General features: G+C 52.0%; 1 protein-coding gene across 2 annotated transcripts in view; it reads left to right on the plus strand.

The window, feature by feature from the left end:
* Positions 1-14,063, plus strand: part of LOC121285788 (E3 ubiquitin-protein ligase DTX1-like) — a 262,190-nt gene that overhangs the window by 197,051 nt on the left and 51,076 nt on the right. For both annotated transcript variants that reach the window (XM_041202601.1, XM_041202600.1), the window contains exon 4: positions 1,859-2,020. In XM_041202601.1, coding sequence (XP_041058535.1) covers positions 1,859-2,020 — 162 coding nt within the window. The remainder of the gene's footprint in view (positions 1-1,858; positions 2,021-14,063) is intronic.

The following is a 14,063-nucleotide window of genomic DNA, read 5'->3' on the forward strand; positions in this document are numbered from 1 at the left end:
GAGAATGTTGAGATGTCATTCCCGTCTTTAGTTAAGAAGACACAAGTACAGGATATCTGGTAATGGTAAGGCACCCAGAGTTGTTCATCAGTGGTTGAAGCTAACCTGTTGCATTTCAATAGTTTACATTACACAATCACAGAAATTTCAGCTGAGCAAAGGGCCACTGAGCTACAATTTATAGTGTTCTGTCACTCCATTCCTTAATCTGTTGCAGTCATTTTGATAATATATAGCCAGAAAACAAAAACTAAAGTATTCCAATCATAGGATATCATTGGCATGAGTTGGGTTCTGTTTCAGTTCACGTGTTTGATGCACTATCATAAGATTGTAAGAAATAGGAGCAGCAGTAGGCCATTTGATCCATTGAGCCTGCTCAATCATTCATTAAAATCGTTGCTGATCTGAATGTGGCCTTAACTCCACTTTCCTGCATGCCTCCCCTGACCCATAACCCTCGACTCCTTTGTTGATCAAAAATCAGTCATGCTCAGTCTTGAATATATTCAATGACCCAGCCTCCATTGCTTTCTGTGGAAGAGGATTCCAAAGACTAATGACCCTCTGAGAGAAGAAATTCCTTCTCATCTCAGTCTTAACTAGGAGACTCCTTATTTTTAAACTGTGACCCCACCTCTCCCCCTGCCCCTTGTTCCAGATTCCCCCATGAGGGAACATCCTCTCAGCATCTACCCTGTCAAGCCTCATCAGAATTTTATGTTTCAATAAGTTCACGTCTCATTCTCTAAACTCCAATGAGTATAGGCCCAAGATGCTCAACCTTTCCTAATAAGACAACTTCTTCATCCCAGGAATCAGCCTAGTGAACCTTCCCTGAACTGCTTCCAGTGCAACTGTATCGCTCCTTAAGTAAGGGGACCAGAACTATACACAGTGCTGTAAGTCTCACCAATGCCCTTTGCAATCGTAGCAAGTCTTTCCAACTTTTATACTCCATCCCCATTGCAACATTCCATTTGCCTTCCTGATTACCTGCTGTGGCTGCATGCTAACCTTTTGTGATGCATGTACACTCAGAACTCAGATCCTCTGCACTGCAGCACTCTGCCAACTCCCTGTTTTCAATGAGCCTCAAGAGCAAGTTTTATAGGCTGTCTTAACATGGAGTGGTGGGGGCAGGGGTGGCGATGTGGGTGTGTGTCGGGCCTCGTTTGTTGACCATATACGTGCACTTTCAAAAAGAGTCACTGTATATTAATTAACAGCAGGAACCCTGGCTGATATTGTCCAGCACGTGGCTGAGGTCAAATAACTCAGCATAGATTAAGGATAAAAGGAAGGAGCCTTCCTCTTCTCTACAGCTGAGTATCACATTGCAAGCTCATTTAACTGATGAGCCATAGGAGAAGCAGCAACCACATGTTAATATACAGGAACAGGATTATAAAACTATTTCAAGTGCTTGTGTCTGATGGTATATCTCTATGTTCTTGCTATGTTCTTACTGCATGAATTTTTATTTAGGACATCTGACTGAAAGGCAGATTAAGCAAAACCTATTTATTGTCTACAAAAGATAAACCTTGATTGTCAATGACTGTATTATCTTTAATGTTAAGATAGGATTTTAAATGTAAGATCTGAAGCCGAGAATGAGTAGAAGCAGGCACAAGGGCTCAAGTGGAATGACAGATCAAAATAGAAATGGTAAAATAATTGCCTTTAAAAAGCTTAGTGTGATAGATTAGCAGGCCTTGCAGGAAATCTTAGATTGTAATATCCATACAGTATAACTCCTTACATTACATTAAAATGATTTCAAAGACGATGACATTTACAATTTGCAATGAAGCTGATTTAAACTCTAAATTACCTTCATTTGTATTCCACGCAGGTATGACTGGGATTCTAATGTGTGCAGCTGGCCTTCCAGTGTGCCTGACTCGGGCTCCCAAACCCATACTTCATCCACCACCTGTCAATAAAAGTGAAATAAAGCCTGTTCCTGGGATTTCTGGTATCTGCAGAAAAACTAAGAAGAAGCATTTAAAAAAAGGTAGGTATACAAATTGTGCTCCCCAAAAACCTGCCAACCTGTGCCCCCCCTCCTAACCAAGGCAGGAAAAGGGGAGTCTCATTGTCTTACACCTTTCATCTCCTTTCTATTCCAAAGGAGATGTTTTATCTATTTCTGTCAGTGTTTCAGATATTTTTCTTTAATTATTAATGATGCCATTGTGAGGAACTGTTTAAATCTTGCGGTGAGAGGGAACTGAATTAAAGGACACTGCTGGAAAAGACGTGACCACCCGACAGAGCTGATTAATTACTGTATCTCTGCTCTTGTTAATTCGGCTCCTTTGCTCTCTCCGATTTAGTAAGTCCTCCAAGATTCTAACCCTGATGATTTCAGCACTGCCATTTATTAGAGAATATCAACCGAAATAAGGAGAAATATTCTAAAAGGAGTTTAAAGTTTCATTTTGTAACTGACAGTTTGAGTAGTCCTGTGATGAAACTCAATTTTTAAAGCTCACAGAGCATCTCACTTCCTTCCATTGTAAGTTCATTAAAAAGAGAATTGAGAATAGAGCTCTGTTCAAATTTGATTGTCTATAGAACAGACAGAATACAGTGACACAGTGTCATAGGGTGATGGTAAATGGTGAGACATAGTGAACTGTTGTATTCTTGGATACCAGTCTGTTTCTTCACCTCCCCTCTTATCCTACAATATCACCTTCCCTATGTATCCTGCACTTTCACTTCCCCTCTGGAGCCTGCACTTTCACTTCCCCTCTGGCACCTGCACTTTCACTTCCCCTCTGTTACCTGCACTTTCACTTCCCCCTGGAGTCTGCACTTTCACTTCCCCTCTGGAGACTGCACTTTCACTGCCACTTGGAGCCTGCACTTTCACTTCCCCTCTGGAGCCTGGACTTTCACTTCCCCTCTGGGGCCTGCACTTTCAATTCCCCTCTGGTACTTGCACTGTCACTTCCCCTCTGGTACCTGCACTTTCACTTCCCCTCTGGAGCCTGCACTTTCACTTCCCCTCTGGAGCCTGCACTTTCACTTCCCCTCTGGCACCTGCACTGTCACTTCCCCTCTGGGGCCTGCACTTTAACTGCCACTTGGAGCCTGCACTTTCACTTCCCCTCTGGAGCCTGGACTTTCACTTCCCCTCTGGAGCCTGCACTTTCAATTCCCCTCTGGAGCCTGCACTTTCATTTCCCCTCTGGAGCCTGGACATTCATTTCCCCTCTGGAGCCTGCACTTTCACTTCCCCTCTGCAGCCTGAAGTTTCACTTCCCCTCTGGAGCCTGCACTTTAATTTCCCCTCTGGAGCCAGCACTTTCACTTCCCCTCTGGAGCCTGCACCTTCACTTCCCCTCTGGAGCCTGCACTTTAATTTCCCCTCTGGAGCCTGCACTTTCACTTCCCCTCTGGAGCCTGCACTTTAATTTCCCCTCTGGAGCCTGCACTTTCACTTCCCCTCTGGAGCCAGCACTTTCACTTCCCCTCTGGAGCCTGGACTTTCACTTCCCCTCTGGAGCCTGGACTTTCACTTCCCCTCTGGAGACTGCACTTTCACTTCCCCTCTGGAGACTGCACTTTCACTTCCCCTCTGGAACCTGCACATTCATTTCCCCTCTGGAGCCTGGACATTCATTTCCCTTCTGGCACCTGCACTTTCACTTCCCCTTTAGAATCTGCACTTTCACTTCCCCTCTGGCACCTGCACTTTCACTTCCCCTCTGGAGCCTGCACTTTCACTTCCCCTCTGGAGCCTGCACTTTCACTTCCCCTCTATCACCTGCACTGTCACTTCCCCTCTGGAGCCTGCACTTTCACTGCCACTTGGAGCCTGCACTTTCACTTCCCCTCTGGAGCCTGCACTTTCACTTCCCCTCTGGCACCTGCACTTTCACTTCCCCTCTGGAGCCTGCACTTTCACTTCCCCTCTATCACCTGCACTGTCACTTCCCCTCTGGAGCCTGCACTTTCACTGCCACTTGGAGCCTGCACTTTCACTTCCCCTCTGGAGCCTGCACTTTCACTTCCCCTCTGGAGCCTGCACTTTCACTTCCCCTCTGGAGCCTGAACTTTCACTTCCCCTCTGGCACCCGCACTTTCACTTCCCCTCTGGAGCCTGCACTTTCAGTTCCCCACCGGAGCCTGCACTTTCACTTCCCCTCTGGAGCCTGCATTTTAACTTCCCCTCTGGAGCCTGCACTTTCACTTCCCCTCTGGAGCCTGCACTTTCACATCCCCTCTGGAGCCTGCACTTTCACTTCTCCTCTGGAGCCTACACTTTCACTTCCCCTCTGGAGCCTGCACTTTCACTCTCCATCTGGAGCCTGCACTTTCACTCCCCCTCTGGAGCCTGCACTTTCACTTCCCCTCTGGAGCCTGCACTTTCACTCTCCATCTGGAGCCTGCACTGTCACTTCCCATCTGGAGCCTGGACTTTCACTCCCCCTCTAGAGTCTGCACTTTCACTTCTCCTCTGGCACCTGTATTTTCACTTACCCTCTGGAGCCTGCACTTTCACTCCCCCTCTGGAGCCTGCACTTTCACTCCCCCTCTGGAGCCTGCATTTTCACTCCCCCTCTGGAGCCTGCACTTTCACTCCCCCTCTGGAGCCTGCACTTTCACTTCCCCTCTGGAGCCTGCACTTTCACTTCTCCTCTGGCACCTGTATTTTCACTTCCCCTCTGGAGCCTGAACTTTAATTTCCCCTCTGGAGCCTGCACTTTCACTTCCCCTCTGGAACCTGCACATTCATTTCCCCTCTGGAGCCTGGACATTCATTTCCCTTCTGGCACCTGCACTTTCACTTCCCATTTGGAATCTGCACTTTCACTTCCCCTTTGGAATCTGCACTTTCACTTCCCCTCTGGAGCCTGCACTTTCACTTCCCCTCTGGAGCCTGCACTTTCACTTCCCCTTTGGAATCTGCACTTTCACTTCCCATTTGGAATCTGCACTTTCACTTCCCATTTGGAACCTGCACTTTCACTTCCCCTCTGGAGCCTGGACTTTCACTTCCCCTTTGGAATCTGCACTTTCACTTCCCATTTGGAGCCTGGACTTTCACTTCCCCTCTATCACCTGCACTGTCACTTCCCCTCAGGAGCCTGCACTTTCACTTCCCCTCTGGAGCCTGCACTTTCACTTCCCCTCTGGAGCCTGAACTTTAATTTCGCCTCTGGAGCCTGCACTTTCACTTCCCCTCTGGAACCTGCACATTCATTTCCCCTCTGGAGCCTGGACATTCATTTCCCTTCTGGCACCTGCACTTTCACTTCCCATTTGGAATCTGCACTTTCACTTCCCCTTTGGAATCTGCACTTTCACTTCCCCTCTGGAGCCTGCACTTTCACTTCCCCTTTGGAATCTGCACTTTCACTTCCCCTCTGGCACCTGCACTGTCATTTCCCCTCTGGAGCCTGCACTTTCACTTCCCCTCTGGCACCTGCACTGTCACTTCCCCTCTGGAACCTGCACTTTCACTTCCCCTCTGGAGCCTGGACTTTCACTTCCCCTTTGGAATCTGCACTTTCACTTCCCCTCTGGAGCCTGCACTTTCACTTCCCCTCTGGAGCCTGCACTTTCACTTCCCCTCTGGAGCCTGCACTTTCACTTCCCCTCTGGAGCCTGAACTTTAATTTCGCCTCTGGAGCCTGCACTTTCACTTCCCCTCTGGAACCTGCACATTCATTTCCCCTCTGGAGCCTGGACATTCATTTCCCTTCTGGCACCTGCACTTTCACTTCCCATTTGGAATCTGCACTTTCACTTCCCCTTTGGAATCTGCACTTTCACTTCCCATCTGGAGTCTGCACTTTCACTTCCCCTCTGGAGTCTGCACTTTCACTTTCCCTCTGGAGTCTGCACTTTCACTTCCCCTCTGGCACCTGCACTGTCATTTCCCCTCTGGAGCCTGCACTTTCACTTCCCCTCTGGAGCCTGCACTTTCACTTCCCCTCTGGATCCTGCACTTTCACTTCCCCTCTGGAGCCTGCACTTTCACTTCCCCTCTGGCACCTGCACTGTCACTTCCCCTCTGGAACCTGCACTTTCACTTCCCCTCTGGAGCCTGGACTTTCACTTCCCCTCTGGAGCCTGGACTTTCACTTCCCCTTTGGAATCTGCACTTTCACTTCCCCTTTGGAGCCTGGACTTTCACTTCCCCTCTATCACCTGCACTGTCACTTCCCCTCAGGAGCCTGCACTTTCACTTCCCCTCTGGAGCCTGCACTTTCACTTCCCCTCTGGAGCCTGCACTTTCACTTCCCCTCTGGAGCCTGCACTTTCACTTCCCCTCTGGAGCCTGAACTTTCACTTCCCCTCTGGCACCCGCACTTTCAGTTCCCCTCTGGAGCCTGCACTGTCACTTCCCCTCTGGAGCCTGCACTTTCACTTCCCCTCTGGAGCCTGCACTTTCACTTCCCCTCTGGAGCCTGCACTTTCACTCTCCATCTGGAGCCTGCACTGTCACTTCCCATCTGGAGCCTGGACTTTCACTCCCCCTCTAGAGTCTGCACTTTCACTTCTCCTCTGGCACCTGTATTTTCACTTACCCTCTGGAGCCTGCACTTTCACTCCCCCTCTGGAGCCTGCACTTTCACTCCCCCTCTGGAGCCTGCACTTTCATTTCCCATCTGGAGCCTGGACTTTCACTCCCCCTCTGGAGCCTGCACTTTCACTTCCCCTCTGGAGCCTGGACTTTCACTTCCCCTCTGGAGCCTGGACTTTCACTTCCCCTCTGGAGCCTGGACTTTCACTTCCCCTCTGGAGCCTGGACTTTCACTTCCCCTCTGGAGCCTGCACTTTCACTTCCCATTTGGAGCCAGCACTTTCACATCCCCTCTGGAGCCTGACCTTTCACTTCTCCTCTGGAGCCTACACTTTCACTCCCCCTCTGGAGCCTGCACTTTCACTCCCCCTCTGGAGCCTACACTTTCACTCCCCCTCTGGAGCCTGCACTTTCACTCCCCCTCTGGAGCCTGGACTTTCACTCCCCCTCTGGAGCCTGCACTTTCATTTCAAATCTGGAGCCTGAACTTTCACTTCCCCTCTGGAGCCTGCACTTTCACTTCCCCTCTGGAGCCTGCACTTTCACTTCCCCTCTGGAGCCTGCACTTTCACTTCCCATTTGGAACCAGCACTTTCACATCCCCTCTGGAGCCTGACCTTTCACTTCTCCTCTGGAGCCTATACTTTCACTCCCCCTCTGGAGCCTGCACTTTCACTCCCCCTCTGGAGCCTGGACTTTCACTCCCCTTCTGGAGCCTGCACTTTCATTTCAAATCTGGAGCCTGGTCTTTCACTTCCCCTCTCGGGCCTGCAATTTTACTTCCCCTGTTGCATCTGCACTTTCACTTCCTCCCTGGCACGTGCACTTTCATTTCTCCTCTGGCGCCTGTATTTTCACTTCCCCTCTGGAGCCTGCACTTTCACTTCCCCTCTGGAGCCTGCACTTTCACTTCCCATTTGGAGCCAGCACTTTCACATCCCCTCTGGAGCCTGACCTTTCACTTCTCCTCTGGAGCCTACACTTTCACTCCCCCTCTGGAGCCTGCACTTTCACTCCCCCTCTGGAGCCTGCACTTTCACTCCCCCTCTGGAGCCTGGACTTTCACTCCCCCTCTGGAGCCTGCACTTTCATTTCAAATCTGGAGCCTGGACTTTCACTTCCCCTGGAGCCTGCTCTTTCACTTCCCCTCTGGAGCCTGGACTTTCACTTCCCCTGGAGCCCGCTCTTTCACTTCCCCTCTGGAGCCTGCACTTTCATTTCAAATCTGGAGCCTGGACTTTCACTCCCCCTCTGGAGCCTGCACTTTCATTTCAAATCTGGAGCCTGCACTTTCACTTCCCCTCTGGAGCCTGGACTTTCACTTCCCCTCTGGAGCCTGCACTTTCACTTCCCATTTGGAGCCAGCACTTTCACATCCCCTCTGGAGCCTGACCTTTCACTTCTCCTCTGGAGCCTATACTTTCACTCCCCCTCTGGAGCCTGCATTTTCACTCCCCCTCTGGAGCCTGCACTTTCACTCCCCCTCTGGAGCCTGGACTTTCACTCCCCTTCTGGAGCCTGGACTTTCACTCCCCCTCTGGAGCCTGGACTTTCATTTCAAATCTGGAGCCTGGACTTTCACTTCCCCTCTCGGGCCTGCAATTTTACTTCCCCTGTTGCATCTGCACTTTCACTTCCTCCCTGGCACGTGCACTTTCATTTCTCCTCTGGCGCCTGTATTTTCACTTCCCCTCTGGAGCCTGGACTTTCACTCCCCCTCTGGAGCCTGGACTTTCACTCCCACTCTGGAGCCTGGACTTTCACTCCCCCTCTGGAGCCTGCACTTTCATTTCAAATCTGGAGCCTGGACTTTCACTTCCCCTCTCGGGCCTGCAATTTTACTTCCCCTGTTGCATCTGCACTTTCACTTCCTCCCTGGCACGTGCACTTTCACTTCCCCTGTGGCACGTGCACTTTCACTTCCCCTCTGGAGCTTGCACTTTCACTTTCCCTCTAGCACCTGCACTTTCAGTTCCCCTCTGGCACCTGCACTTTCAGTTCCCCTCTGGCACCTGCACTTTCACTTCCCCTTTGGAGCCAGCATTTTCACTTCCCCTCTGCAGCCTGAAGTTTCACTTCGCCTCTGGAGCCTGCACTTTCACTTCCCCTCTGGAGTCTGCACTTTCGTTTCCCCTCTGGAGTCTGCACTTTCATTTCCCCTCTGGAGCCTGCACTTTCACTTCCCCTCTGGCACCTGCACTTTCACTTCCCCTCTGCAGCCTGAAGTTTCACTTCACCTCTGGAGCCTGCACTTTCACTTCCCCTCTGGAGTCTGCACTTTCATTTCCCCTCTGGAGTCTGCACTTTCATTTCCCCTCTGGAGTCTGCACTTTCATTTCCCCTCTGGAGTCTGCACTTTCATTTCCCCTCTGGCACCTGCATTTTCACTTCCCCTCTGGAGTCTGCACTTTCACTCCCCCTCTGGAGCCTGCACTTTCACTTCTCCTCTGGCACCTGTATTTTCACTTCCCCTCTGGAGCCTGAACTTTAATTTCCCCTCTGGAGCCTGCACTTTCACTTCCCCTCTGGAACCTGCACATTCATTTCCCCTCTGGAGCCTGGACATTCATTTCCCTTCTGGCACCTGCACTTTCACTTCCCATTTGGAATCTGCACTTTCACTTCCCCTTTGGAATCTGCACTTTCACTTCCCCTCTGGAGCCTGCACTTTCACTTCCCCTCTGGAGCCTGCACTTTCACTTCCCCTTTGGAATCTGCACTTTCACTTCCCCTCTGGAGCCTGCACTTTCACTTCCCCTCTGGAGCCTGCACTGTCACTTCCCATTTGGAATCTGCACTTTCACTTCCCATTTGGAACCTGCACTTTCACTTCCCCTCTGGAGCCTGGACTTTCACTTCCCCTTTGGAATCTGCACTTTCACTTCCCCTTTGGAGCCTGGACTTTCACTTCCCCTCTATCACCTGCACTGTCACTTCCCCTCAGGAGCCTGCACTTTCACTCCCCCTCTGGAGCCTGCACTTTCACTTCCCCTCTGGAGCCTGCACTTTCACTTCCCCTCTGGAGCCTGCACTTTCACTTCCCCTCTGGAGCCTGAACTTTAATTTCGCCTCTGGAGCCTGCACTTTCACTTCCCCTCTGGAACCTGCACATTCATTTCCCCTCTGGAGCCTGGACATTCATTTCCCTTCTGGCACCTGCACTTTCACTTCCCATTTGGAATCTGCACTTTCACTTCCCCTTTGGAATCTGCACTTTCACTTCCCCTCTGGAGCCTGCACTTTCACTTCCCCTTTGGAATCTGCACTTTCACTTCCCCTCTGGCACCTGCACTGTCATTTCCCCTCTGGAGCCTGCACTTTCACTTCCCCTCTGGCACCTGCACTGTCACTTCCCCTCTGGAACCTGCACTTTCACTTCCCCTCTGGAGCCTGGACTTTCACTTCCCCTTTGGAATCAGCACTTTCACTTCCCCTCTGGAGCCTGCACTTTCACTTCCCCTCTGGAGCCTGCACTTTCACTTCCCCTCTGGAGCCTGCACTTTCACTTCCCCTCTGGAGCCTGAACTTTAATTTCGCCTCTGGAGCCTGCACTTTCACTACCCCTCTGGAACCTGCACATTCATTTCCCCTCTGGAGCCTGGACATTCATTTCCCTTCTGGCACCTGCACTTTCACTTCCCATTTGGAATCTGCACTTTCACTTCCCCTTTGGAATCTGCACTTTCACTTCCCATTTGGAATCTGCACTTTCACTTCCCCTCTGGAGTCTGCACTTTCACTTCCCCTTTGGAATCTGCACTTTCACTTCCCCTCTGGCACCTGCACTGTCATTTCCCCTCTGGAGCCTGCACTTTCACTTCCCCTCTGGAGCCTGCACTGTCATTTCCCCTCTGGAGCCTGCACTTTCACTTCCCCTCTGGAGCCTGCACTTTCACTTCCCCTCTGGAGCCTGCACTTTCACTTCCCCTCTGGAGCCTGCACTTTCACTTCCCCTCTGGCACCTGCACTGTCACTTCCCCTCTGGAACCTGCACTTTCACTTCCCCTCTGGAGCCTGGACTTTCACTTCCCCTCTGGAGCCTGGACTTTCACTTCCCCTTTGGAATCTGCACTTTCACTTCCCCTTTGGAGCCTGGACTTTCACTTCCCCTCTATCACCTGCACTGTCACTTCCCCTCAGGAGCCTGCACTTTCACTTCCCCTCTGGAGCCTGCACTTTCACTTCCCCTCTGGAGCCTGCACTTTCACTTCCCCTCTGGAGCCTGCACTTTCACTTCCCCTCTGGAGCCTGAACTTTCACTTCCCCTCTGGCACCCGCACTTTCAGTTCCCCTCTGGAGCCTGCACTGTCACTTCCCCTCTGGAGCCTGCACTTTCACTTCCCCTCTGGAGCCTGCACTTTCACTTCCCCTTTGGAGCCTGCACTTTCACGTCCCCTCTGGAGCCTGCATTTTAACTTCCCCTCTGGAGCCTGCACTTTCACTTTCCCTCTGGAGCCTGCACTTTCACTTCCCCTCTGGAGCCTGCACTTTCACTTCCCCTCTGGAGCCTGCATTTTAACTTCCCCTCTGGAGCCTGCACTTTCACTCTCCATCTGGAGCCTGCACTGTCACTTCCCATCTGGAGCCTGGACTTTCACTCCCCCTCTAGAGTCTGCACTTTCACTTCTCCTCTGGCACCTGTATTTTCACTTACCCTCTGGAGCCTGCACTTTCACTCCCCCTCTGGAGCCTGCACTTTCATTTCCCATCTGGAGCCTGGACTTTCACTTCCCCTCTGGAGCCTGCACTTTCACTTCCCCTCTGGAGCCTGGACTTTCACTTCCCCTCTGGAGCCTGGACTTTCACTTCCCCTCTGGAGCCTGGACTTTCACTTCCCCTCTGGAGCCTGCACTTTCACTTCCCATTTGGAGCCAGCACTTTCACATCCCCTCTGGAGCCTGACCTTTCACTTCTCCTCTGGAGCCTACACTTTCACTCCCCCTCTGGAGCCTGCACTTTCACTCCCCCTCTGGAGCCTACACTTTCACTCCCCCTCTGGAGCCTGCACTTTCACTCCCCCTCTGGAGCCTGGACTTTCACTCCCCCTCTGGAGCCTGCACTTTCATTTCAAATCTGGAGCCTGAACTTTCACTTCCCCTCTGGAGCCTGCACTTTCACTTCCCCTCTGGAGCCCGCACTTTCACTTCCCATTTGGAACCAGCACTTTCACATCCCCTCTGGAGCCTGACCTTTCACTTCTCCTCTGGAGCCTATACTTTCACTCCCCCTCTGGAGCCTGCACTTTCACTCCCCCTCTGGAGCCTGGACTTTCACTCCCCTTCTGGAGCCTGCACTTTCATTTCAAATCTGGAGCCTGGTCTTTCACTTCCCCTCTCGGGCCTGCAATTTTACTTCCCCTGTTGCATCTGCACTTTCACTTCCTCCCTGGCACGTGCACTTTCATTTCTCCTCTGGCGCCTGTATTTTCACTTCCCCTCTGGAGCCTGCACTTTCACTTCCCCTCTGGAGCCTGGACTTTCACTTCCCCTTTGGAATCTGCACTTTCACTTCCCCTTTGGAGCCTGGACTTTCACTTCCCCTCTATCACCTGCACTGTCACTTCCCCTCAGGAGCCTGCACTTTCACTTCCCCTCTGGAGCCTGCACTTTCACTTCCCCTCTGGAGCCTGCACTTTCACTTCCCCTCTGGAGCCTGCACTTTCACTTCCCCTCTGGAGCCTGAACTTTCACTTCCCCTCTGGCACCCGCACTTTCAGTTCCCCTCTGGAGCCTGCACTGTCACTTCCCCTCTGGAGCCTGCACTTTCACTTCCCCTCTGGAGCCTGCACTTTCACTTCCCCTCTGGAGCCTGCACTTTCACTCTCCATCTGGAGCCTGCACTGTCACTTCCCATCTGGAGCCTGGACTTTCACTCCCCCTCTAGAGTCTGCACTTTCACTTCTCCTCTGGCACCTGTATTTTCACTTACCCTCTGGAGCCTGCACTTTCACTCCCCCTCTGGAGCCTGCACTTTCACTCCCCCTCTGGAGCCTGCACTTTCATTTCCCATCTGGAGCCTGGACTTTCACTCCCCCTCTGGAGCCTGGACTTTCACTTCCCCTCTGGAGCCTGGACTTTCACTTCCCCTCTGGAGCCTGGACTTTCACTTCCCCTCTGGAGCCTGGACTTTCACTTCCCCTCTGGAGCCTGGACTTTCACTTCCCCTCTGGAGCCTGGACTTTCACTTCCCCTCTGGAGCCTGCACTTTCACTTCCCATTTGGAGCCAGCACTTTCACATCCCCTCTGGAGCCTGACCTTTCACTTCTCCTCTGGAGCCTACACTTTCACTCCCCCTCTGGAGCCTGCACTTTCACTCCCCCTCTGGAGCCTACACTTTCACTCCCCCTCTGGAGCCTGCACTTTCACTCCCCCTCTGGAGCCTGGACTTTCACTCCCCCTCTGGAGCCTGCACTTTCATTTCAAATCTGGAGCCTGAACTTTCACTTCCCCTCTGGAGCCTGCACTTTCACTTCCCCTCTGGAGCCTGCACTTTCACTTCCCATTTGGAACCAGCACTTTCACATCCCCTCTGGAGCCTGACCTTTCACTTCTCCTCTGGAGCCTATACTTTCACTCCCCCTCTGGAGCCTGCACTTTCACTCCCCCTCTGGAGCCTGGACTTTCACTCCCCTTCTGGAGCCTGCACTTTCATTTCAAATCTGGAGCCTGGTCTTTCACTTCCCCTCTCGGGCCTGCAATTTTACTTCCCCTGTTGCATCTGCACTTTCACTTCCTCCCTGGCACGTGCACTTTCATTTCTCCTCTGGCGCCTGTATTTTCACTTCCCCTCTGGAGCCTGCACTTTCACTTCCCCTCTGGAGCCTGCACTTTCACTTCCCATTTGGAGCCAGCACTTTCACATCCCCTCTGGAGCCTGACCTTTCACTTCTCCTCTGGAGCCTACACTTTCACTCCCCCTCTGGAGCCTGCACTTTCACTCCCCCTCTGGAGCCTGCACTTTCACTCCCCCTCTGGAGCCTGGACTTTCACTCCCCCTCTGGAGCCTGCACTTTCATTTCAAATCTGGAGCCTGGACTTTCACTTCCCCTCTGGAGCCTGCACTTTCATTTCAAATCTGGAGCCTGGACTTTCACTTCCCCTGGAGCCTGCTCTTTCACTTCCCCTCTGGAGCCTGGACTTTCACTTCCCCTGGAGCCCGCTCTTTCACTTCCCCTCTGGAGCCTACACTTTCACTCCCCCTCTGGAGCCTGCACTTTCACTCCCCCTCTGGAGCCTGGACTTTCACTCCCCCTCTGGAGCCTGCACTTTCATTTCAAATCTGGAGCCTGGACTTTCACTTCCCCTGGAGCCTGCTCTTTCACTTCCCCTCTGGAGCCTGGACTTTCACTTCCCCTGGAGCCCGCTCTTTCACTTCCCCTCTGGAGCCTGCACTTTCATTTCAAATCTGGAGCCTGGACTTTCACTCCCCCTCTGGAGCCTGGACTTTCACTTCCCCTCTGGAGCCTGCACTTTCACTTCCCATTTGGAGCCAGCACTTTCACATCCCCTCTGGAGC

The sequence above is a fragment of the Carcharodon carcharias genome, chromosome 13, assembly GCF_017639515.1.
Source record: "Carcharodon carcharias isolate sCarCar2 chromosome 13, sCarCar2.pri, whole genome shotgun sequence".
NCBI classification, from domain to species: domain Eukaryota; kingdom Metazoa; phylum Chordata; class Chondrichthyes; order Lamniformes; family Lamnidae; genus Carcharodon; species Carcharodon carcharias.